At 41.4% G+C, this 26,048-nt stretch overlaps 2 protein-coding genes across 3 annotated transcripts in view; one reads left to right on the top strand and one right to left on the bottom strand.

The window, feature by feature from the left end:
* LOC101165686 (multidrug resistance-associated protein 4-like) overlaps positions 1 to 22,312 on the top strand; it is a 32,543-nt gene extending 10,231 nt beyond the window's left edge. Inside the window, exons 10-31 of the mRNA XM_023963403.1 lie at positions 2,125 to 2,214; positions 2,303 to 2,494; positions 4,358 to 4,452; positions 4,539 to 4,625; positions 5,608 to 5,704; positions 6,017 to 6,220; positions 7,293 to 7,430; positions 8,028 to 8,065; positions 8,149 to 8,252; positions 8,335 to 8,481; positions 8,639 to 8,718; positions 13,913 to 14,063; positions 14,141 to 14,260; positions 14,327 to 14,437; positions 14,513 to 14,613; positions 14,684 to 14,875; positions 19,081 to 19,236; positions 19,675 to 19,764; positions 19,846 to 20,018; positions 20,096 to 20,201; positions 21,893 to 22,027; positions 22,103 to 22,312. Coding sequence (XP_023819171.1) covers positions 2,125 to 2,214; positions 2,303 to 2,494; positions 4,358 to 4,452; positions 4,539 to 4,625; positions 5,608 to 5,704; positions 6,017 to 6,220; positions 7,293 to 7,430; positions 8,028 to 8,065; positions 8,149 to 8,252; positions 8,335 to 8,481; positions 8,639 to 8,718; positions 13,913 to 14,063; positions 14,141 to 14,260; positions 14,327 to 14,437; positions 14,513 to 14,613; positions 14,684 to 14,875; positions 19,081 to 19,236; positions 19,675 to 19,764; positions 19,846 to 20,018; positions 20,096 to 20,201; positions 21,893 to 22,027; positions 22,103 to 22,195 — 2,700 coding nt within the window. The 3' untranslated portion in view covers positions 22,196 to 22,312. The remainder of the gene's footprint in view (positions 1 to 2,124; positions 2,215 to 2,302; positions 2,495 to 4,357; positions 4,453 to 4,538; positions 4,626 to 5,607; positions 5,705 to 6,016; positions 6,221 to 7,292; positions 7,431 to 8,027; positions 8,066 to 8,148; positions 8,253 to 8,334; positions 8,482 to 8,638; positions 8,719 to 13,912; positions 14,064 to 14,140; positions 14,261 to 14,326; positions 14,438 to 14,512; positions 14,614 to 14,683; positions 14,876 to 19,080; positions 19,237 to 19,674; positions 19,765 to 19,845; positions 20,019 to 20,095; positions 20,202 to 21,892; positions 22,028 to 22,102) is intronic.
* Positions 1 to 26,048, bottom strand: part of LOC101159411 (multidrug resistance-associated protein 4-like) — a 142,385-nt gene that overhangs the window by 29,239 nt on the left and 87,098 nt on the right. The window contains exon 29 of one of the 2 annotated variants that reach the window (XM_023963389.1): positions 22,445 to 22,774. The exons of the other annotated variant lie outside the window; for it this stretch is intronic. Coding sequence (XP_023819157.1) covers positions 22,624 to 22,774 — 151 coding nt within the window. The 3' untranslated portion in view covers positions 22,445 to 22,623. Of the gene's footprint in view, positions 1 to 22,444; positions 22,775 to 26,048 lie in introns of those variants that run through there. 2 annotated transcript variants of the gene reach the window in all.

The following is a 26,048-nucleotide window of genomic DNA, read 5'->3' as shown; positions in this document are numbered from 1 at the left end:
GCTCGTGCTGGTTTGCAGCGCCTTCCGTCCGTGAAACCAGGGTCCGGGCTGCTCTCTGTTCCCTTCTCTACTTCTGTGCCGGTCCCAAACCCGGTTGCTTTGAGAAGGTTGCGTCAGGAAGGGCATCCGGCGTGAAACATTGCCAAGTTTACCATGCAATTTGTTCGCTGTGGCGACCCCTGATGGGAAAAGCCTAAAGAGACAGAAGAAACTCATTTCACCACAATTAAAAGTAGCTATTTTTTATTAAAATCAATAAAAGTTTTTTCCACTCGTAATCCTCTCACACTACCTTATTAAGGTGGAGAAGTTTGTTGTCTTAGCAACTGAGGGTGGGGCGATGTGACAGTACATGTTGTTTGGACGATAGAAAAAAAACACACGCTTCATGCGTCCAACAAACGTGGATAAAACTATTTAGTACCCAAAATCTTTGTTTGCAAATAAAACTTTTAAATTTTAAACTAAAAAAATACCTAAAGACACACATTTTTTAGAAAATCATGATTTTTGCATTTCTTTTAAAGAATCTAGAATAATTGGTTGAATGCTGTATAGCATTCAACCCTTTGTTTTCCTCTTACGCTATCTTCCGCCGTTTTTCGGCACTTAACTCCTTCTACAATTTTCAACCTATTTTAACCATTCAACTATTAAACTGTTCAGCTCTTTCAGCTTATTACTGCTATGACTTTTGGTTTTTCAAATCCTTGAACTTTTTAAGATATTCCAGGATTTTCCATAATTTTTTCTCCATTGAAATACATGGAGAATTTTTCGTGCAGAAGTTCACAGTTAAACTTCTTCTACAATTTTTCACCTATTTTAACCATTCAACTATTAAAATGTTCAGCTCTTTCATCTTATTCCAGCTATGACATTTTGTCCTTCAAATCCTTGAACTTTTCCAGATAGTCCCGGTTATTCCCGGATTTTCCAATCTTTTTGCTCCATTGGCCACACCTTTGCTTCTTTAAACAATTGTAACTTTAACATTCTTTTGGCTAGAGACACCGTTCAAACATTGAAATGTTCACAAGGTTTTGGACTTCAATATAAGGCTCAAAATTATTATGGGATGGCAACACCACCTACAGTTTGGCGGCCATTTTTTGCCAAAATGTGAGGCAATTTTAAACTTCTTCAAACTTTCACCTATTTCAATCATTCTACTATTTCAATGTTCAACTCCTTCAGCTTATTCCTTTCAGCTATTACTTTTGGTCCTTCAAATCTTTGAACTTTTCAAGATATTCCAGGATTTTCCAAGATTTTCGCTCCATTTAAATACATTGAGAATCCTTGAAAACCTTTGGTTCTTTCAACCATTGTAACTTCAACATGCCTTTAGCAAGAGATACCGTTCAAACGTTAAATTGATCACAAGGCTTTGGACTATAAAATAGGTTTAGAAATCATTACGGGATGTCAACACAACCTACTGTTTGGTGGCCATTTTTTGACCAAATCTGAAGCAAATATTGCATTTAACTTCATCCATGGCTGGAACTGAACATATTGAAATTCACTGGATCTGGACATATAAGGAATGTGGGCGTGGTTAGCAAACAAACTTCGTTGCTATGGACGTCCAAAGGTTTACTTTTTCTGATTTGTCTGAAACTGACGTCGATTGGTTCGTCATCCCCAGGCGACCCAAACATAAAATGGTTGCTATGGAGATAGAATTAATAGAAAAGCCGCCATTTTGAAAAAAGTGGATTTTCTATCAACTTAGACATGTAGCTTTTACCAATATGATACTCTCAAACAATGTGTTTTTTTGAGTCGGTTGATGATGCTGATTCCAATGCTATCACTTTTAGCCATTTTAGCAACATCTTCAAATTTTCAACAGTTCAGCCATTTTTTCAACAATTTCAGCTTTAATGCTTAACTCCTTCTACAAATTTTGACCTATTTTAGACATTCTACTATTACAATGTTAACCTTTTTCAGCTTATTCCTACTAGGACTTTTGATCATTTAACTTTTCAAGGTTTTTCCAGTACAGTTCAGACATTTCTTCAGCAAATTTAGCTTTCATTCAGCAGTACAGCATTCAACCCTGCATTTTCTTCTGGAAATGCAGCTCCTTCTAGTTTAATTTGTCTTTTCTTACAGAATTTGGACGCTCCGACTCTTCAGAACGTCTCCTTCACTCTGAAGTCAAACCAGCTGCTGGCCGTAATCGGACCTGTCGGCGCCGGAAAGGTCAGATTCTGAACATTTCAAGTTTCAAGTGTTTACAGATTTCTCCCCCTACTGGTTTCCGCTCACGTCTCTCCTGCCGCATCTCCAGTCGTCCCTGCTGAGCGCTATCCTGGGGGAGCTTCCTGCTGAGAAAGGGGTGCTGAAGGTCAAAGGTCAGATGACGTACGCCGCCCAGCAGCCGTGGGTCTTTCCTGGAACCATTCGCAGCAACATCCTTTTCGGGAAAGAGTTTGACCAGCAGAAGTACGACATGGTGATAAAAGCCTGCGCCTTAAAACGGGTGAGGCTTTTCAAAATAAGTGCTGAGATGTTAACAAAACATAAAAGTCTGATTTGACTTCTTTGATTAAATTTTTAAGTTAAGTAGAAACCAAATTTACGCTTTTTTAAATTGTTGCTCCCCTTTTGACACAAATTTAAATGAATTATTAATATTATGGAAATACTTGCTCAACCATGAAGATCAATGACCTCTTTGTAGATCTTTTACTTTATCATTTCCTTCTTCTCCTCTCAACACCTTTGTTTACTTGACCCATTTATTGGAAACGTCCACAATGGATGTGTAGGTTTTTATTTTTGATAAAATGACACAGCCATAAACGAGTTGTAAATCACGATGGAGTTGTTCATTGTTGTGAAATAATATGCTGACGACTCCACTCACTTCAGTGGGAGATGGGTGGATCTTTGTGATCAAACAAACCAAAAACTAAGGTTTGGTCTGGTTTAAAAACTTAAGTGGAGCCCAGTGCACTTCACAGTGTAACCACTAGAGGGCTCGTCATGAACATAACTTTTTGCTTGAAGGTAAAATCGAATTATATCAGAAAAGCGCACGCTTTGGCTGCAACAGATTGTTGCTGTTATACAAACTGAACATGTGGCCCGTTCAAGAAAATGCGGAATGTGGGTTTTATGAATGCGTTTTTAGCATACGATGTTCACACTGGACTGCCGCTACCCGATACTAGCGCACGTACTCTCAGCTGGAAGAGACTTGGTTAGAAATGTTGAAGCGGGTTTTTCTTTCTGTTCTTTTTGATACATTTTAAATTGATGTTTGCTGACCAAAAGCAAAAAGAATGTTTAACAAAAATGAATACAAAAGCTAACAGATTTGCTTCTCAAAACAGACTCGAAGGAGCAAAGATGCAAAGACACAGAAGACAAACTCCACCTTAAAGAAGGACTTAATTAAAATGCAAAACAGCTGTGACTCTCACAGCAGACCTCAGGAAGGGGAGGGCCTCCAGGAGAAATCACAGCTTATTGGACAAAGTCAAACCTTTTCATAACTCGTGGATTTGTTGACGTACATTCAGTGTCTGTTGACTCCAGCAGGTTCCTTCAGTTTGCTTAGATTTGAAATGAAGAAATCTTGTTGAGCAGCAAATCGGCTTCCTTCCAGATAAAATCACTAATAAAACAAGTGAAGATAATCTCTCTATTTTTTCTGGAATTCAGTTTTTTGCAGCTTTTTTATTCGTTTTTTTTATTTTTTACTATTTTTCCTTATTGTCATATGAAGTAATACATTTATGCCAGCACATTGCAAACAAACTTTCTAAGTAGCAAATGAAAATATTAAATTATTTGCTACTTTTCTTTGCTTTGTGTTGGCATAAATATCGTTTCATAGTGTCAGAGGCAGAGAATAAAAAGGTTTTATATGGAGAGTATTTTTCTAGCTGGGCTCCTTGGCTGGAATCTGCTCACAGCTGGAGGTGGGACTGACTCCTCCAGCTGGATTACAGGGTGAACAGCTGCACCAGTGGCGAGCAGAATCTCAAAGCTGCCGCTATTTTCCAACCGTGCTGATCCTTAATGTAGACAGGAAAATAAAAAATACCGTCACTTTATCTGTTCTCTCCAAAAAGTGAAGGTTTGCCTCGTCGTCGGTCTCCTCGCCATCATAGTCCTCAGGCGATGACTCTGTCCCTCCTCCATCTGAAAATCAGATGGAGTGCTGATTTTCTCAATCTCAATCTCAACCACAGCGCAGTAAAACAAGTTGAAGCCCATTTTCAACGTAGGTTTCTTTGCTCTGATGTCATAGCCGTGCAGCAGGACGCCCTCAGACGGTGGAAGATTTTCTCCGTACTTTGGGAAACCTGAGGTAGAGTGTGTTGTTTTTGTTCAGGACCTGGAGCTTCTTCAAGGCGGCGACCAGACGGTGATCGGAGACCGAGGAGCCACGCTCAGCGGAGGACAGAAAGCTCGCGTCAACCTGGCCAGGTTTGAGTTCACCTCAGATGGAGGCAGATGAAAGTAAACCAGATGTGTGAGAGTCTGTGCTAATGCAGAGGAGCTTCTGCTTCCAGAGCCGTGTATCAGGAAGCAGACGTCTACCTGCTGGACGATCCGTTAAGCGCCGTGGACGCCAAGGTTGGGAGGCATTTGTTTGAAAAGTGAGTTCAACAAACTCTCCTCTTATCAGGTTTGAACCAGTATGTTTAACGTGTGTGCGGAGAGATGGAAGCATGGAAGCTTTGAAAAAAAGAAACTTTATTTACTAAAGTCTGTGTTCAGAGATCCACTCTAGAGCTTCTAAACCAAGTTAAAGACCAACAGGTTCAAGTTTTCTACAATCAAGAAGCTAAAGGAGCCCCACAGGATTATGTTCCCATATTCCCATGTTTAAGGAAATTCTTCCAGTTGAAGGCAAAACCCAGCTCCTCATTCTTGACACACCCATGCGGTGTTTCATTTGTTAGAAAACTCTCCTTTTTTGATCTCCCCTCATTGGAAACAACTAAGTAGCAATTTGGCTCAAACAAACGTTTGTATTTGTGGCAACAAACGTGGAACGATACCAAAAAAAGTAAATTTAAAAATAGTTACCACATCTGGGATGAAGACCAACCCTGTGTCGATCCTCCAAATATCTAGCAGGAGTTCTCCTCTTCCTCATTGAATGTGTTCTCACAACACTTTTTTATTGCTAAAAACAGCTACAAACGATCTGCCCTTTTTCCATCAACACTCTGTCGTCTTTTTGCCCCACATGATTATGTTCCCACCACCGTGTTTCACTGTACACCTTTTTACATTTCACACAATTGTGCATCTTTACAAACGTCGTAAAACTTATATTTGAAACAGGTTTTTCAGAAACAAATCCACTTGAGCTCAGATCAACTTTTTTTGTTTGGGATAAATTCAGGACTACAGGTTCCTGGAATCTTCTAGACAGGAAGGGGATCGGAACATTCTGCTCCGCTGAGTTCGGACCGGAAAGCCCTGAAGCGGGATAACAGTGGGGGGGCAGTGCCGCATTGTTCCTGCGGTTCTGGTTGGTGGTCAGCGTGCCACCCCCTTCCCTTCCTAGAAACCCCCTCCTTGATTGTTTTCCAGCCCGTTTGTTTAAGGCGCTGCGTGTTTGTGCATCAGGTGCATCTGTGGCGTGCTGAAGAAGAAGCCGCGCGTCCTCGTCACCCACCAGCTGCAGTACCTGACGGAGGCCGACCAGATCCTCATCCTCAAAGAGGTTCCACGCTTTTCTCATTTTCATGCTAAGCTAACATTGTTATGAAATATGCCTGAAGCTTTGTGTAACCTTTGAAGCTTAACAGCATCAGAAACATCAAGTGTTTGAATTGTTTTAGACCCTTTATTGTGTTTTTAACTTCCCTAATCTGCCCGGCAACAGCTTTAAACAGGAAAAAAAAATCAGTGGAAGCTCTATATTGCTTGTATGGAACATTTCTCCATTTATAGCTGAAGACAACTTCTGACCCACTTGTGGAAAATGATTGGTTGGTTTCCCAATAGATCTTCTGGAAATCTGTGTTTGCGTCAGGGTCACATGGTGGCGAAGGGAACGTACACGGAGCTGCTGCAGTCGGGGGTGGACTTCGCCTCGTTGCTGAAGAAGGAAGAGGAGGAAGAGGAGCAGCAGCTACCGCCAAAGGACTTCTCAATAAGAGAGAGGAGTCTGTCCCAGATTTCGGAGCTCTCCCAGACCTCATCCGTCCAGTCGGTCAAGGATGGAGGCCAGCTGCCGGTTGGTGCTTTTTGAGGGGTTTCATGGTTCCTAATGCTGCCAACAATCTGCTCTTCATCAGGGACTCAACGCCACTGAAATAATAACATAAACATCAGATAGGATCAAACTCAATGAGAGGAAATGCTCGAAAATGGCCGGTTGGGTGGCTCGGTTGGTAAGGTGAGGGGCTACCACGCAGGAATCCAGGGTTCGATTCCCGGAGGGGAATAAACAATGGTACTGAGTCAATTACCATATTAATGGCGAGCAATGAATATCACCCAGTGAGGGTCCTTAGGCAAGGCCTAAGCGCTACTGCCTCCCGAGCGCAGTTAGGCTGCAGCTCACCGGTCCCCCAGGGGATGGGTCAAATGTGGAGACGAATTTCCCCATTTCAATAAAGTACCAATTATTTATTATTATTATTATGTATAGACATACTCTGCAAACACTTATTAAGGCAAATTTTTGTGCCTCCTGCATGAAAAAATCATTGCAGCTACAGGACATGTCAAACCTCTTTCATGTTTCAAAAAAATTATATTTTTACCAAAAGGCTTTCATAAACTGCTCTGAAAAAAGTACAGAAAGCGGTTAGTTTTTTAGTTAGTTTATTCAAAAGCTTCAGGTCTCACAAATTCTGTTTATTTGAAAGTCGCTAAAGGATGGTTTTATAGGTTATTAGTGTTTCACTAAAAAAAACCTGACCGTCACATAAATCCAGCCAGTTCTTTAACTTTTAGTTATAAAATTGGTGAAAAAGTGGATCATCTAACTATAAAAAAATTAAAAAATTAAGCTTAAGTGTTCAAGGGTCATTTGGAGTATAAGTTATGTTGACTCTTATTTAAATCAAACTGTTGCAGTGAAATGGAAATGATGATTTTAAATGTTTTTCTATTTGTTCATGGATGGCAAGTTATATTGTCATCACAATATTGATCACTAATATCACAAATCACAAGTTGTCCTCATATCGTGACATTAAATATTGGATTGATTCTGCTTTATATACAACTATATTCCTTGGGTTGTTTAGCTTTTTTAGTGGATGTTAGCCGTTAAAATTACCCTTTTTTTCTGCTCCCAGGCCGAGACGGTCCAGATGGTTCCAGAGGAGAGTCGCGGCCAGGGAACCATCGGAATCAAACTGTACCTCAAGTACCTGCGGGCCGGAGCCAACGTGGCCGTCCTGCTGTTTGTGATTCTGCTCAACATCCTCGCTCAGGTGCAAAACACAAACTTCAAGCCCTTAGAGACCCACTGCAATCATCTTTTGATCTGTTGTAAACATGTTTTCAGTGGTCTTTTAGTTTTGACGATTCTGTTTTTACCTAAAATCAAAAAACCTGTGTTGTTTTATAGGACATAGTTTCTGCAGAGCGGCAGGAGTTCATTAGAATCTTTTAATAAAATACTTTCTTATGAAAAATTCCTAACTCATCTTGAGAGTTTAAACCAAATAGATAAAGGAAAATGATGGAGTGGGAGGAGCTTGCCTAAACTACCGGTAGTTGAAAGCTCTGATTGGCTGCACACAATTGTCCCGTTAGCCACGCTTCTAAAGCATAAAAATACTTTTCCTTAACAAAAACCAAACCTGGAATGTGTGCGTAACCATGGCAACAAGTACTGTTATTCAGACTCTTTTTCATTTTGTTGGTGTAAAATGTACAGGGAATGTTAAACCCCTCCCCTTTTTGTAGCACCTCCCACACAGATGTTTTTCCTGTTGTTTGTGGTTTTAGATAAAGTTATGACCATTGTCCAGTAACATCAAAGAAGCAAAAGCATGAACTGGATTTCTTCCTGTTTGTCTTTTTAGGTTTCATACATCATGCAGGACTGGTGGCTGGCCTACTGGTAAACAACAACACTATAATAATAAAAGGAATGTTAGCAAAAAGCTAATGTAGCTCCTGACCTGGTTTGTTTGGACTGAGCAGGGCTGCAGAGCAAGAGAAACTGAACCTGAAGAACAACAGCATCCCCAATGGACCAAACGCCACAGAGGAGCTGGATCTGAACCTCTACCTGGGCGTTTATGCAGGTATTGCATAAGCTCCTCCCACGCTGGAGTCATGCTGGTTAGCATCGGTTAGCATGCTGTTTTCGTCATTTTCCCCCCCCAGGCCTCACTGCTTCCACCATCGTCTTCGGCTTCATGAGGAACCTCCTCCTGTTCAACGTTCTGGTGAGGTGCGCTCAGGCTCTGCACAACCGCATGTTCAACTCCATCCTCAAGACGCCCGTCAGGTTCTTTGACATCAACCCCATCGGTGAGCCGCTTCTCAATCCAACTTTATCAACAAAACACTTCTGAACAGTGAAAAGGAGAGGAATGAGCACAACCTGAAACCTGAGGGAAAACACATGTATCTATGTTCTTCTTTGTGAAATTGATATATATAGATGTGAGGTTGTTTGTTTCTGCAGGACGAGTGTTGAACAGGTTTTCCAAAGACATCGGTCAAGTGGACTCACTTCTGCCGCTGACGTTTGTGGACTTCGTTCAGGTTAGAAGTCACCTACATATATATATATATATATATATATATATATATATATATATATATATATATATATATATATATATATATATTATAATATTAATGTTTTAATATTTTTTTTAATTTCATTTTTATTTTATTTTTTAAATGTGAAGCATTTGACAGAAAAGGTTTACAAATGGCCGCACAACCTGACAAGTTTGTAATGAGCAACAAAAACTCAAAAACGCAGATTTTGACCTTTTTTTGTTTGTTTTATAGGGAGATTGTCTCCATGTGCTTTTGTTTCTGTCATGGACTTCCTGTCTTTATTCTGTTGTTATTTTAATGCAGCAGAAGTTTTTTTTCTGAGGTACAAAAACAGTAAATGTGCTTTTATTGACTCTAAAACGACACTTCCTGTTATTTTAGCAGCAAAGTGAGGGTCATCTATGGCAGTTTGTGTTTTTCACCTTTTTTGAGCCGCGGCACACTTTAACCTTGTCAAAAATCCCGCGGCACACCAGCATCCAAAAATGTAAAAAAAAGGACAAACTCAGTCTTTATGGATCAACAGCACCTCATTTTTGTGATAATTGTGTCAGAAAAAGCTGGAAGCTGCAGCTGTTTTTTCTAAAAGATGTAATAAAAGTTAAGTTAGAAGATTTAAAAACTGTTTGATGTGTGTTCGTTGTGGTTTCAAGACGTTTAACAAACAAAGGCTCATTGTGCGCTGAGAAGCTGTCACTTTAACCCAATGCATCATGGGAGATGTGGTCCAAACAGCTGCCGAACGCAGAAAGACTCGCGTCTCTGAGTTTCATTATTTTGTTCACTTGTTCCACGGTCTGACACCGGATTATGTGGAAACCTACACCACTGAAGACGAGCTTTAGCTGGTATTTTTGTTGGAACTTAGAGACTTTATGAGCAGAATCAGAACAAGGAAGTGAAGAATTTAACCACTTCTGATTGGTCAGACTGATGACGTGTGATTAAGCCTCCAAGAATGATTGGTGGAGACAGTTGAAGGGGCGGGACTTTTTAGAGAACAGTTATAGCTGCAGCTAAATCGCTGTACCGTCATTCTTATCAAAATGTCTTTAATAGAATCAAATAAACATAAAGAAAAAAGGGTAACGCTTTCTTTTACAGTAAAGTACTTACAGTGTACTTAAGTGGTATTTACATGGTACTTATAGTGTAACTACTGGGTACTTTCAGGGTACTTACATGGTTCTTTTTTATGGAATTTACTGGGTACTTACAGTGTGTTTACATGGTACTTTCTATGGGACTTTACTGGGTACTTACATGGTACTTTTTGTGTCTACTCTGTACTTACATGGTACTTACTGTGTATTTATATGGTACTATTTGGTTCATACCTATGTGATACATACTGGGTATTTATAATATTCTTACTGGGTATTTACATGTTGTGCAAAGGTGTCTTTTATGGTACTTACCACATGTAAGAACAAGGTAAGTACAAATAAAGTACCTTGACCTTTAGGTCTGCACTCGCTGCACGTTTCATGGTATTTACCATGAATTTACCAAAGAAACTACCCCTTAAGTACAGTGAAACTGTAACTGTAAAAGAAAGTCAGCCCTATTTCCACTCAACTACATGGTACTTTCATTACTAAATACTGGGTATGTTCACTTGAATAGTACTTGGTACTTACCCCTTAAGTACACTGAAACTGTAACTGTAAAAGAAAGTCAGACCTATTTCCACTCTATTACATGGTACTTTCAGTAGTAAATGCTGGGTATGTACACGTATTACCATCCCGTACAGTGTACATACACACTTGGTCTTCTGTCCTCACCACATGAGACAATGCTAACCTGTTGGTAAGGGTAAAGTAACTACATTGTAAAAACATATTCTGGCCTGATTACTTCTTGTAACATGAGGCAAGTTTAAAGAGAAACAAGACAGCAGTGAAAACAACAATCTTTAATATGATACATGTCTGCAGCATACAAAGTCTCATCACCATGAAATAGGTTTTAAGTACAAAACAGTACAAAGGAGCATTCCAAAAAACACATTATTGGCCTGAGGGTCGTGCTTTTTGTCCGTCAAAATTTCTTCAGCAGAGTTTGGTAACGGTGCAGGACTTCTTCAGGGTTTGTAACTGCAAGAAAATTCACAATATGAGCTCAAGTGAACATAAAAAGCATAACGACTTTGATGAAATACAAAATAAATTGTACTTATTTAATCATTTCTGTAATGAGTTTGATAAATTTCTGTGAATTCTTTATAGCTTTGACTGTAATGCTTGAAATTAATCAATTATCCTCATTTATGAACATGACAATAAATTATTCACAACTTTATATTTTAGTTACATAAACAAGAACAACAAAAAAGAAATCAAAGAAAAAAAATCAATATTGCCATAAAAAATCAAATTTGTTTAGACAAAGAATGACAAAAGCAATGTTTTAATTGGCAATTGCTGTGTGTATTTATTCTTTATAAATATTATTCGCACCTACAATTTGCATTAGCATGAAAAACATGGCAGTGTAAAAGAAAAGGAAAAAATAAATAAATAGGCAATTTCAAATTCAACACAGTTATTCACAAAAATATGTTTTAATTTTCAAACATTTACATTCACTGTTGGGTGGTATTGTTGTCTCTATCATATTTGAAAATAAATAAATAAATAAAAATAAAATAAAAACGGCGAAAGAAAAGAAAATGGGGAAACGGCATTTAAACTCTTCATTAATGTAAATAATATGTCCACTTGGTGGATTTAGCTTACTTTAGCTTACTCTCCTGTGGCTTCACGGATTCGTCTGGGATGTCTTCTTCACCATAGCTGATCTAAAGCGGTAAAAAGACGGAAGTACGTCATCATTATTTTAAATAAACGCCTTTCTTTGATTTTCCCAGAAAGACGTGCGCTCAGTCAAACGAGCACAGAACAACAGACTTTATCATTTAGGCTACGTGCTTGTTTTACAGGTGCCTCTCTCCTGGTAAGTAACAAAAATGTTTGTAGATTTTCATTACAAACTTTGAAAATGTATACATGAAATAACTGAAATTATTGCAGTAAGGTAGACATGCTCTTACGTCATGTTTCAAACACAGAGATAGCGGCTTGAAATCACGAGGTTAGCTTCTTTATAAAGTTTGATCAGTTTAAATATTTACATGTAATTTATCCAAAATTTAAAAAAAAAAAAAAACACTGGCTTACCTGCCAGATGAAGAGAAATTCAAACTGTTGCGCGCGCCTCGAGGCTCTCCGGATTAATCTGCACGTTCACTTTGGGGGTAGTTGTGCTGCATTCAAGTGCGCTGGGAATTTGCAACTTTACTTCCCCTGGCATACTTAACAAAAACACACACTCGGGGGGTTTTTAGTATTAAAACTAATTATTTAGCCTTGTTGTTTTACATATTTTCCTGACATTATATAATATATATTTAAAAAAGTTCATTTTTAGAACAATATTTAAAAAAAGTTAAGTTTTGAATAATTTATTATCATGTTTTTAAATGAGGATAGTACTTGATTAATTTCAAGCATTACCGTCAAAGCGATAAAAAAATTCATAGAGATTTATCAAACTCATTACAGAAATGATTAAATAAGTAAAATTTATTTTGTATTTCATCAAAGTCGTTATGCTTTTTATGTTCACTTGAGCTCATATTGTGAATTTTCTTGCAGTTACAAACCCTGAAGAAGTCCTGCACCTTTACCAAACTGGACAAAAAGCACGACCCTCAGGCCAATAATGTGTTTTTTAGAATTCTCCTTTGTACTGTTTTGTACTTAAAACCTATTTCATTGTGATGACACTTTGTATGCTGCAGACATGTATCATATTAAAGATTGTTGTTTTCACAGCTGTCTTGTTTCTCTTTAAACTTGCCTCATGTTACAAGAAGTAATCAGGCCAGTATATTTTTTTTACAATGTAGTTACTTTACCCTTACCAACAGGTTAGCATTGTCTCATGTGGTGAGGTCAGAAGACCAAGTGTGTTCATGTACACTGTACGGGAAGGTAATAAGTGGCATTTACTACTGAAAGTACCATGTAATAGAGTGGAAATAGGTCTGACTTTCTTTTACAGTACAGTTTCATTGTACTTAAGGGGTAAGTACCAAGTACTATTCAAGTGAACATACCTGGTATTTAGTAATGAAAGTAACATGTAATAGAGTGGAAATAGGTCTGACTTTCTTTTACAGTACAGTTTCATTGTACTTAAGGGGTAAGTACCAAGTACTATTCAAGTGAACATACCCTGTATTTAGTAATGAAAGTACCATGTAGTTGAGTGGAAATAGGGCTGACTTTCTTTTACAGTTACAGTTTCACTGTACTTAAGGGGTAAGTACCAAGTACTTATTCAAGTGAACATACCCGGTATTTAGTAATGAAAGTACCATGTAGTTGAGTGGAAATAGGGCAGACTTTATTTTACAGTTACAGTTTCACTGTACTTAAGGGGTAGTTTCTTTGGTAAATTCATGGTAAATACCATGAAACGTGCAACGAGTGCAGACCTAAAGGTCAAGGTACTTTATTTGTACTTACCTTGTTCTTACATGTGGTAAGTACCATAAAAGACACCTTTGCACAACATGTAAATACCCAGTAAGAATATTATAAATACCCAGTATGTACCACATAGGTATGAACCAAATAGTACCATATAAATACACAGTAAGTACAATGTAAGTACAGAGTAGACACAAAAAGTACCATGTAAGTACCCAGTAAAGTACCATAGAAAGTACCATGTAAACACACTGTAAGTACCCAGTAAATTCCATAAAAAGTACCATGTAAGTACCCTGAAAGTACCCAGTGGTTACACTATAAGTACCATGTAAATACCACTTAAGTACACTGTAAGTACTGTACTGTAAAAGAAAGCGTTACCGAAAAAAGTCTTTTATGATCTTTCATATTCCTAACTACTCAGTGTTTGATCAGGGCCTGTTTGGATGAACAAAGAGCTGATATCCTGGAGATGGTAAATTTTTTTAGATCAGTTAATGAGGGCAATTTCCCACAGCACACATGACCATTTCCCACGGCACACTGGTTGAAAAACACTGATCCGTGTTCGTTTACCTTAAATGTAAAATACTTTACGCTGGAACTTCCTTTTAGGATTTGTTCAACAGAAGGTTGAGCTTTATTTTGAAAGGCTCTGTTGTCTGCAGGTGTTCCTGCAGATCCTGGGCGTCGTTGCCGTGGCCGCTTCCGTGATCCCGTGGATCCTGATCCCCATGCTCCCCCTGCTGTTGGTCTTCATCTTCCTGCGGCGATACTTCCTCAAAACATCCAGAGAGGTCAAACGGCTGGAGGGCACAAGTAAGCCCCCCCACCCCCCCTATGATGATGATCGGCCTGCATTTGCCCCCTCCTGACCTCCTCTTTCTGTCCTGCAGCTCGGAGTCCAGTCTTCTCCCACCTGTCCTCGTCCCTCCAGGGCCTCTGGACCATCCGGGCCTTCGGCGCTGAGGAGCGTTTCCAAAGAGAGTTCGACGCCCATCAGGACCTGCACTCAGGTGTGGACTCGCCCCTCAAGGGTTCAGAGTGAGACAGCCTCACTGAGACTTTGTGATTCTGCACAGGAGCGTGGTTCCTCTTCCTCACCACGTCCCGCTGGCTTGCTGTCTGGCTCGATGGGATCTGCGCCATCTTCATCACCATCACCACCTTTGGCGTCCTGCTGCTCCGAAACCGTAAGAAACACTGCTGGTCTCCACCAGGGGGCGCCACAACTTCTCCTGAAAACCATCTTTCTGTTTCCTCCTAAGAACTGGACGCGGGTTCTGTCGGGCTGGCTCTGACCTACGCCGTCACGCTGATGGGCATGTTCCAGTGGGGCGTGAGGCAGAGCGCCGAGGTGGAGAACATGGTGAGAAGCAGAGCAGACGGCTACGCAAACATCTGCAGCTGCAGACGATTGACTCCGCCTCTGTTTGCAGATGATCTCTGTGGAAAGAGTGGTGGAGTACTCCGATCTCAAGAGCGAGGCACCCTGGGAAACGCAGAAGCGGCCTCCTCCTGATTGGCCGAGTAAAGGTTTGGTGACCTTTGACCAGGTCAGCTTCACCTACAGCGAGGACAGCCAGCCGGTGCTGCACAACCTCAAAGCCGTGTTCCGACCCCAGGAGAAGGTCAGGAACCTCCTTGACTTCACAGCACTTTCATCCAAAACTTTCTCCCCCAGAACCAGATGTCAGTAGCCGCGGTTACATGGGCAAAATATCTTGATCGGATCACAGGGTTACAATTCACCCGTGCACATGGGCACAGAAAACCTTTTTCCGATTACAACAAACGTTTACACGGTCACACTTTCGGTGAGAATAAATCATTTGGGCATGCGCAGTAGTGTTGAAACTACCGTAAGAGGAAATGAGTCCCACCGTAAACAAACTGCTGCCACATATATTTTATGCAGCAGCATATGATCTTTCAAACGTGCTTTTATTAATGTTATGAATATTATGCGTATGATATTATGAAGCGCCAGTTCGCTCATTGTTGTATTTTTAATCCGTGTGGTACGTTTTTTTTTCTGTGGAAGAACGGAGCTGGAAGAAGCCAGTGTTAGGAGAGGCTAACAAGCGCTCACAACATTAGCCTATCTATGAACATAAAATTTAATCAATGCGGGAAACGCTGCAATCTGCATCCTGGCTACACGTTAATATGTCGGAATAACATAAGCCTATATTTTGTCGGGACACGACTGAAAACACAAATCCACATGATTGTTAGAACAGTTTCTAAGGACTGAGCGACATTTCTGCTTTGGCCCCAAAGCCATGTGTGTGTGCTGGCGGTCCGTGTTCTGCCCGGACACACACGGTTCTCCTGAAGCCGGCAGCCGCTAACCCAGAGCGGCGGGTCGGCTCGCAGTCCGAATTCTCACACATAACAAAACAACAAAACCAGGGCTCAACATAGCCATTTGTCCGCTGGCCCGGTGCAGCTCGCTCGAGCAGTACGGACCACAAGACTTTATTTTTCACTTGTCCGCTCGGGCCACTAAAATATCTAACGGTTAATATATTTTTCACCTTTTTCAATAAAGTATATTTTGTGAAAACGTGTAGATCAGGGGTGCTAATTACGTCGATCGCGATCGACCAGTCGATCTTCAAGGACATGAGTGTAGATTGCGGGCCAGAAAAGATAAAAAAAATACAATAAAAAGTACTTCTTAAAAATCCACCAGCCAGCCAATCAAAATCCAAACTAAGAAGTACGGGACTTGATTGACATGTACATTTGCCAACGGACATCCTTTGAAACATACATCACTGCACATCCGTGTTCTATAAACACTGAGCGCAAACTCTCTGTCATCAGAAAGTCGTTTTCTGCCCCGTAGCACGTCAAGTCCCCGGCAGAGGACCACTCCGGACAACCGGAGTGTTTATTGAAGCCGCCCGAGTTCATTAAGGAAGCTGTTTTTTAGTGGCACACGCTTCGTACGGAGCCAGCAGCGCCTTTGAAACGCCATGATGCTCCCCCCATTGCACGGTTTACAGCAGAGCATGAAATACGATGGTTGCTGCTTTCTGTCTTTGTAATAAAACGCCTAATCTGTGGATACAAAAGTATCTTTGTGTAATCTTACTGTGTAGTTCTTAACCATCAGTATATAAACAATGTTCAAATAAACATGTAACTAATAAACATAACTAACAAACATTTACTAATAGTATTTAATGTATATATATACCGTAAATTCCGGACTACAAAGCGCACCCGATTACAAGCCGCACCCACCCATTTTCACGTGTTTAATTAGTTTTATACATACACAAGCCGCGTCGGAGTACAAGCCGCGCATGTGTTAGGCGAGATTGTCATCCTGACAGATCACGGCCAGCATCACAGAGTGAGTGCAATTCATTAGCACATTGTGGGTGGTGCCAGCTTAGCCTCTGGCTCATGTATTTGAGTGTATCGACCTATGTCAAACAGCATGGACCTCTATTCTGTTCACAAGTCCCTCAGTTATGGTGTTTTTATTTCATTTTTTTTTACTTATTGACAATCTAGGTATCATACATAAAATTACAAACAGTAACCATATAATCAACATTACATCCCTCAGTTATGATGAGGAAATTTACATCCGCGATTCCACATTTCCCATGAGTCTTAGGGGCTAAAGGCGGGGCCAATGCCCGGCTCGCCATTCTGTTGTACGTGTTTAAGAATGAGTAAGTATCAGCAGTGCATGGAGGGGTGAACGGGTACAGCTCTCCTTCCGCTTGTGTCGCGGCAGCGTTATGGGAGTAACAGGGCTGGTTAAAAAACACACCGGTAAAATACAGCAGCGGCGACTGAAAAGCGCGTGCCTCAGCGTGATACGCGCGCCTCAGTGCGGCGCGTGCGTCAGAATTCAGAAGCCTCTGCGCTCCGCTCCCGCCCCGCGCGCTCCTTGTCTCCCCTTCCTATCTACTCCGACACCTCTGGCCAGGGCGGCTTCAAGGAGGACCACTTCGTCCCCGTTGCGCCGGTGGACGGAGCAAATCGTTTCTGTGCAAAGCAATCGGACTTAATACTGTACGTTTTGTGTATGAGGGGCGGATGCGTTGTTACGTGTGGGAGCCTTCAGACTGCCATCGGCCCCGCAGCTCAATCAGCAGGAGAAGATGTCTCCAGCTCACACGGAGGCTGTGAGTTTTTCAAAGCAAAATTCCGCTTTTACGGTTTCCTTAGAAACCGTAAATGGAGTGTAAATTCACTCCATGCGCTGTTCTCTCCGTCACGCAGCAAACCTTACTTTTCCAAACCCGTTGGTGACGGTGGACTTTTTTACGCTGCTTTTAACGATTGCTTTTAACTTGAAAGCTTCATCATATTGTAGCGGCGATCTGGTGCACGTTGGGTCTAATGGCACCAAAGGATTCTGGGATGCGGCCGGGCATGCGTGTTTCATTTTGTTGAACCATGACTGAAGTGTCTAAGACCTGAAGTCAAGTCCATGCTGTTGAGACGCCCGTCAGGTTAGAGGTGTGTTGAATATAAATGCCTTGTGCTTGGTGTTAGATAAAGAATTCAAACTATTCACTGAGTTGGAAAGTACGTACATGGCGGCCGCTAATTAAATCCATAAATTAGCCGCGTCACTGAATAAGCCGCAGGGCTGTAAGCGCAGGAAAAAAGTAGCGGCTTGTAGTAAGTTACGGTATATATACACACACATACATACATACATATTCATTTTTCAATTATTTTATTTAATTAACTAACTAAAAAGTAAATGTAACTTTGCAACAGTAACAAAAAGCAGAACCTCAAGGCAGTCAGAGCAAAAAAATAAATAAAACTTCCTAAGTATTGATTACTAACAAATGTGAAATAGCAGTGATTAGAACAGCATGAAAACTTCTTAACTAGTGTTACCTACTACACTGCAGTGCTCTCTTCAAAAAATCTTAAACAGACTAGAGCAGATTTAGGTTTGATATGGTTTATTTTCAGTAATTGAAAAGTATATAAGTAAGTGCTAGATGTCACCGGAATGCACCATATTCCACCATATTAAAATAATCCAGGGGGCATGCACCCGGACCCCCCTAAAGTTGCTTTGGCGTCCGTCGCTTGGGTGCCGCCTGTGGCGGCGGGTCGCGCTGTGCGCGGTGTCGGGCCAGTAACTTTCAGGCAGGGCCAGTAACTTTCAAAAACTACTGGCCCTGTGGGCCAGTGGAAATTTCTGGGCTATGTCAACCCCTGAAAACGCACACGTAACAAAGCACCCTCCCCTCAAACATATTAATAAAGCCGGCTGCTCTGCTGAGAGAGGTTCACTCGGTCCACTGGCACCGGAGCCTGAACGCAGAGCTCGGGTGCCGGGTCAAGACGTCCGTGGGCAAGAAGTGCTCCTCCCCCTCATCTCCCTCATGAGGGGTGAAAGAGAGGGGAGAGCCAGCGGAGCGGCGCTTTTCACGGGGCGTCCGCAGAGCAGCTGGTCGGTCCTGTATGCGCTCCAAAGCTTTCTCTCAGCAAAACACCGTCTATGCGTGACGTAAACAAGAGCAGTAGTGACACACGATCGGAATGAACCGTTTACATGCACAGCGATCGGATAAACGATCGGTATAACCCACCTATCTCGATCGGAAAGAAATTCTGATCCAAACAAGTCTGATCGGGGCAGACTATTCCGAACGGCGTGTTTACATGACGCATTGTTCTTCCGATCAGGCGTTCTTTCCGATCACTTTTGCCCATGTAAACGCGGCTAGTCTGGTTCTGGCCAGATGTCAGTCTACAATCAGATGTAGTCCAACATGACGCGTTCCTCCTTCTCACAGATGGACGCGTCTGCAGGATCTGACATCTGTTTGTGTTTCAGGTCGGAATCGTGGGAAGAACCGGCGCCGGGAAAAGTTCTCTGGTTTCAGCTCTGTTCCGCCTGGCAGAACCTCAGGGGAAGATCTACATCGACGGCGTCGTCACGTCTGAGATCGGCCTTCACGACCTGCGCCAGAAGATGTCCATCATCCCCCAGGTGACCCGCATCACTTGACTTCCTGTTCCAAGAAGTAGGTGCTCTTATTTTGGAAGCTCTGGCACATTGGTTTTTTTTTCCTAGAGATTTTTTCAAAATCTTTATTGATACATGAAAAGGAAACAACAATGTATAAAAAACTGAAGTTCGAGGAACAGAGGATGGGTCTGTTAATTTGTGGTTTCATTCGTAATCTGAGATTAGAATAATAATCTGGAGTTTCACTTTATTTTTAAGGAGAAGAAGGAAAATCAAAAGTTTAACACAATAAAGAAATAAGAGTCTTAAGGTTAAACCAACAGGTTTTTCATAGTGATATTAATCCACCAAAGATTAAGATTTCCACCTGGGAATATACAACATGTATAAAGTCTTTGAATTAATGTCGAAATTACATTTTTTTTTTAAAAATTCCAAAATAAAAGCTTCTGTCTCCAGGACCCGGTTCTGTTCACGGGAACAATGAGGAAGAACCTGGATCCTTTCCACCAACACTCAGATGAAGCTCTGTGGAACGCTCTAGACGAGGTCAGTGACGGTTCTGCCCCCTTTCCTCCTGTCCTGTTGGTCTCTCTGTGGGCGGAGTCAAAGCTGAGCTCCACCCTGCAGGTGCAGCTGAAGTCTGCGGTGGAGGAGCTGCCCCAGAAGCTGGAGACGCAGCTGGCCGAGTCCGGCTCCAACTTCAGCGTGGGTCAGAGGCAGCTGGTGTGTTTGGCCAGAGCCATCTTGAGGAAGAACCGCATCCTCATCATCGACGAGGCCACGGCCAACGTGGACCCGAGGTGCGGCGGGACTCCGGGTCCATTTGTCCAAACGCGCCCCCACCTGCTCTCACCGTTAGCGCTCTGTGTCCCCGCAGGACGGACGAGCTGATCCAGAAAACCATCCGGGAGAAGTTCAGAGAGTGCACGGTGCTCACCATCGCTCACCGCCTCAACACAATCATCGACAGCGACCGCATACTGGTGAGCGCCGGCCCATCCAAACGGCGCCAGACGACTCATGAAATTCTGAACTTTAGGCTTTCTTCCTATTTTCCAGAACCATCATGGAGTTCTTTCTTTCTTTAACTGTTGACCTTTCAGTCAAAAGTTTCTTCTTTCATTTCATCCTTAAGAGTCAGAAAGTGAGAATCTGGACTGAATCAAACAGGAATCTGGTTCATTTATCTGTAAATTGTTGCTGAATTCCTTGAAACTGTGTGTTTGGACTCCAGCTAACCTGTTCATGGTTGAAGACGTAGGTGGACATCTTCATCACTCCTCCAGAGAACCTGAGGTGAAGAGAACGCCTCAGTCTGGGATTTGAGCCTGTGCTCTCCTGCTTTAAGGGCAGACACTCCACGGCTGTTGCTCTGTTGTGTTTTTAGGTCCTATGTGGGTCCAGTTTAGACACAAAGTTGTCAATCAACAGCCTTTAAATAAAGGTCTAATAAGTGGGAGGGGCTAAACTTAGAGGAGCTGCTGAAGACTCTAATGTCTGAATTTACTCACTGCTCCCTAAAAAGACTCGAGTGCAGGACAACAAAATGCTCACTACTTTTTTAATTTAAAGTCCCACTCTGATCCTCCACTCTGATCCAAATCGTTCCCAAAGAGGTTTTAGTTATGATCATACTGTTTTTAGCCAAAATCAAACCACTGGCTCCTATTGGACAATGGCCTTTTTTCATTTCTACCTCTTCTTTACCTCCTTCTTGTGGCCAATCTCCACCCACCCACCACTGACCTTCCTGCCTGACCTCTTCACCTGTCTGCACTCTTTCTTCCGGCAATATCTTCAGCTAACTTACTCCTGACTTTTCTATTAATCCTATCATTCATCTTTTTAATAACCTGCTGTCTACCACTGTGCTATTCTACCCAGACTAGAACTGCAGCTCATCGTTCTAATGAGGTGAAAACGTTCCAGAAGCTGAAAAAACTCTTAGATGTTGTTTACAAATACATTTGGTGGGAATTGAACCCTCACTCATCTGCTAGTGAGATACAGTCATTACCACTGAGCTGTTCTGCTTGTGTCAGATCAGCAGCTCATCTCTGATTTAAAGTGAAGATGTTCTACACTCTAAAAAAAACTGTTTATCAATAAATATCCTTGGTGGGATTTGAACCCTCACACCACATTTTTGTGAGAGACATGTTTCCATTGAGCCACTCTGTTCAGTGGAAGAGAGGACACTCAGACATGAACATTATCCACCAGTCATCTTAGTGGCTGAACAGCAGCATGTGTCCCTGCAGCAGAGCGCAGGTTCAAATCCCAAACACTGACCAAAGCTCTCTGATCCACCATGAAGACACAAAACAAACCAGAAATGTCATCAGATCTTTGCTGCAGGTGAGGATGATGAAGGTCTGCAATCATTAGATCAACATCCTCCTCTTCACCAAACTGGATTGAAATTCTAAAGATCTTCATCAGTTTAGTGGTTTGTTAGATCTTCATCAGTTTTTCCTTCCTGCTTCTCTGATCCAGAAAAGCAGGAAAAGGTTCATCAGTGAAGATGTTTCAACCATTATTTCATACTTTTGTTGGTTCATTTGAGCAGAAATGAAATATTTGTTACAAAGATGTTTATTGAAACAAATAAGAGACAGAGGCTCTCAAAAAACAACAACTTTATTAGTCAGTTGGATGCTGGTGTCTGTTGCAGGTTCTGGATGCCGGTCGGATCCGGGCCTTTGCTGAACCCTTGGTGCTGCTGCAGGATCCAGACGGCATCTTCTTCAAGATGGTTCAGCAGACGGGCAAACAGGAAGCTGCAGCTTTACATCAAGCAGCCAAACAGGTCAGTTCCACAGGAGACACCTCAGAGGATCCAGCAAAGTTCTGCCAGAACCAAACCGGGCCTTTCCTCCTGCAGGCTTACAACAGCAGCCAACGTCCCGCCGCGCCGGCTAACGGACACGCAGAGACGGTGGACGGCCACCTGGTCATCTTTGAAACGGCTCTGTGAGCTCAGACACGCTGCTGCCTCAGAACGGAGCAGTCCGGCCCGAGAGGGTCCGGCCTCTGATGGAAGCACTTCCCTGCTGCTGGGACGCTGAGCCACAGCCACAGCCGGCATCGAACGCCAGCCAGAGAGAGAAAAGGAGCTGAAGAGTTCTCCTCTTCCTCACACGCTAGCATTGTATTTGTAAACATTTTTTATAATTTTTTTAAATTATTTATAAAAAAACCTCCAAATAGATTGGAGTTTCAAGAATTTTTTTCCATCTTTGTGTTTCATTAAAAACATTTGAATCATGAGTTCATTTCACTGAAAGCCGTTTCTGGAGCGTGAAATCCGTCAGTTTGGAGGCTCCGCCTTGTTCCCGCCTCACCTGTGTTCAGAGTCTGCAGCCCATCAGGACGGCTCTGCTGTCTGTGCTGCCTTCAAGAAGATCAGGAAAACATAGTTTTAGTTCCCCCAAAACGGGAGAGGGGTGGAGCTTGTCCCTCAGGGGGTGGGGTGGTGTTGAGGCGGTGAGCGATGGTGATCACGGTGCACGCTCTGAATTTCTCCCGGATGGTTTTCTGGATCAGCTCGTCCGTCCTGAAACCAAGCAAGAAAAAAATCATGAGCATAAAATCACAGGCATCATTGGTGAAGACCACGCCCTCTTTAGAAAATACATAAGAATGAGGCCCCGTTACACGCGTTGAGCCCAAAATATAACTGAAAAAAAAGTTATATACTTTAAAATTAATTCCTTTATGTTGAATTTTCCATAAGAATACTTATTAAATAAAGAGTTTTATAAATGTTTTTATGACTTTTAATCCCATTAATGCTCCTTTTAATAGTAAACTAGTGACAAGATGAAACTTTGTTGGAACTGAGAGACTTAATGAGGAGAATCAGAACAAGGAAGTGAAGACTTTAACCACTTCTGATTGGTCAGACTGATGACGTGTGATTAAGTCTCTAAGAATGATTGGTGGAGACAGTTAAAGGGGCGGGACTATTCCTAAAACGGCTGACTCTACGGGTAAATCGCAGTACCGTCATTCTTTATAAAAATGTCTTTAATTTAATAAATTAAACAGAAAAAAATATTTTACGATCTTTCATATTCTAACTACTCAGTGTTTTATTAGGGCCTGTTTGGATCAACAAAGAGGTGATTTCCTGGAGATGGAAAATGTTTTATATCAGTTAATGAGGGCAATTTCCCACAGTACATCTGACCAGTGGCACACTGGTTGAAAAACACTGCCATAGAATCCCAGGGGGGGGTTGCAGCCACATTTTTAGTAGAGTTTCATGGAATAAGTTTCCGTGGCCGAGCAGCTGCATCCAGGTTAAAGTTTGTGTGAGTTTTATGTTTGAACTGACTTTCCCTGAGCTGAGTGTGCTTTGCATTTGGCTTTTCAAAAGATCTCCGCTACAGAGAATGACATGTAGTTTGTATGTTAAGGCCCTGATTACCCCCACCCTCCACCCTACGCCCATATCAATCAGGCATATCTGTTTTGGATTGTGCTTCTCTGTACAAGTGGTGGCCTTTATTTTTTTCACCTTTTTTCTTCCCCAACAAGAGCAGAATGCAGATGTTAGCTTTGTTGCCACCACTGTAAATCTCCTGTTTTCCCCTTTTCTCCCAAACTAAAAAAGAGCAATGACCTTGTTGCATTGAGAATAAAGGCAATTCATTCCTTTGTTCCATCTTGCAGTAGTGGTTGGTCGTCACAATTTGCTGTCCTGCCACCCCCTCTTCCTCCTCTGATACGACTTCCTAGCAAGAATGTTATAGAATGCCAGATTAGAATCACTCCCCCTACCTAAATCACCAAACCAACATGAAGTTATATTTCTACCAAAAAGATAAGATTTTTAGATGTTACTCAATATTTATAAAATCAAATTGCCTGTGGGTGTGGCTCAAGATTTAAAAAAATGAGAGACAATTCTCACAAACATGACATCACTGTGTGGATATTATCATGTGATGTCATGTGACGTCATGTGATTCATGAGACTCGTGACGTCATGTGACGTCATGTGATGTCACGTGATGTCATGTCATGTGTGTGTCATGTGATCTCTTTATACAGTGGATGACATCACAATTATCAGTGATATCATCGGTAAAATTCTCTGCATATACCCCATTGTATCTAACTGCTGCAATTGTAGCACAAACCACGATTCCATGGTTTATACTATAATTTTATTATAATCAAACGATTATGATGAACCTAACTGAGATGGATCAAGACTTTTTCGATGTCTTTGAAGTTATAGATTTAACTGAATTCCCTGACTCTGTAACTGCTCCTGCCCCTGACAACATGCCTGACACCCTTGTTGAAAATACTGTCAACCTTTTCAACAAAAGTCCAGGAGCATCATTAAACTCCCAAACTTTTGGAGCTTTGGAGAGAAATGTTCAAGCACAGACTGGAAAATCACGCAAAAGAGGAAGAGATGATTCTTTAAAGGTTCAAGATTATCAACCCAAACGACTCAGACATCCTGAACCTGTCAATCATTACCAAGTCCCTAGCCTATCTGAGGAGCCTGACCACCTCACAAACTGGCTGGCTCTAGACCCTCACAGACAAAGCTTAGGTTATAGGAGAAGACGTGGAACATCTACCGCACGGCCTTCTGAAGAGGAAAACGATCAGAAAAAGAGAACAAAAAACTTTGAGATGGGACCAGATTTGACAAAGGTACCCACAGAATCTCTGGACTTATGGCAGTCTCATCCACAACCCCCAGCTCGCCCCGTCCATGAATCTGCTTCACAGAATGTCTCTGCAGAAAAACATTTAGAAGAACTACTGGAGTCTGTAACTCCTGCTGCCCCTGAGGACATATTTGACATTCTTGAAATAAATACTGATAACTTTTTTAATGAAAGTCAAGGAGCATCATTGGACTCCCAAACTTCTGGAGCTTTTGAGAAAGATCTTCACGCACAAACTGGAATGTCACTCAAAAGAGGAAGAGATGATTCTTTCAATGTTCCAGATTATCAACCCAAACGGCTCAGACAAGATGAAAACGAAAATCCTGAACCTTTCATTCAGTACCAAATATCTCACGTACCTTCAATGTCTGAACCAGTTCACTCAAACTCTCAAGAGATGAGCACAGCTCTACAAGAGATTCCAGAAAACTGGACTTTTAGGAGCAGCAATTATTACCCACAAGGCTTTGAAGAGGAAGCTTACACCAATGTTGGATCTGAACTGACAGAGAGGAGAGCAAATTTTGAGATGGAACTAAATGTTGAGGAAGAACCAGAAGAATCTTCCTCTTCATGGCAGGAAGAACCATCACTACCTCAGCTCCTCAGAGAATGTATTTCAGAAGATTTCTGTGATGAACTCTATTTTGATGATTTTTTGAATTACATCAACTAAAGTTTTAAAACAAAATTCAAAAACATTGTAGAACTCCAAAAAAAAAAAAAAAAAGTTGGCAACACAAAAAAGCAGATGTTACAAATTAACATTATTGTTCATTGGTCAACAGTTTTATTTTTATTTATTTTTTTATTCAAGTTATAATGTAAAATCTCTATTCTTAAAATTTACAATCTGTTTTTTCATCCTAATTTGACCCCATAAATTAAAATGGGAAATGATCAAATGCAGTTAGAAAAGCTATTTTTAAAACATTATGTTTAATTTAATTGATTTAGTTTTGTCTGCATGGTTAAAGGGTTAATGGTATTTACAAAAAATTGTTTGAAAATTGAAAATGTAAAATATATTGGGTGAAAAAAGGGTGCACAAATCTCTCAATGTGCAGAAATAGTTTTTGTGTTCCTTTGTGTATTAGTGGGTTCTCTCCGGGCGCTCCGGCTTTCCCTAGA

Source organism: Oryzias latipes, chromosome 2 (assembly GCF_002234675.1).
Source record: "Oryzias latipes chromosome 2, ASM223467v1".
NCBI classification, from domain to species: domain Eukaryota; kingdom Metazoa; phylum Chordata; class Actinopteri; order Beloniformes; family Adrianichthyidae; genus Oryzias; species Oryzias latipes.
This window is presented reverse-complemented; position numbering and strand designations above follow the sequence as displayed.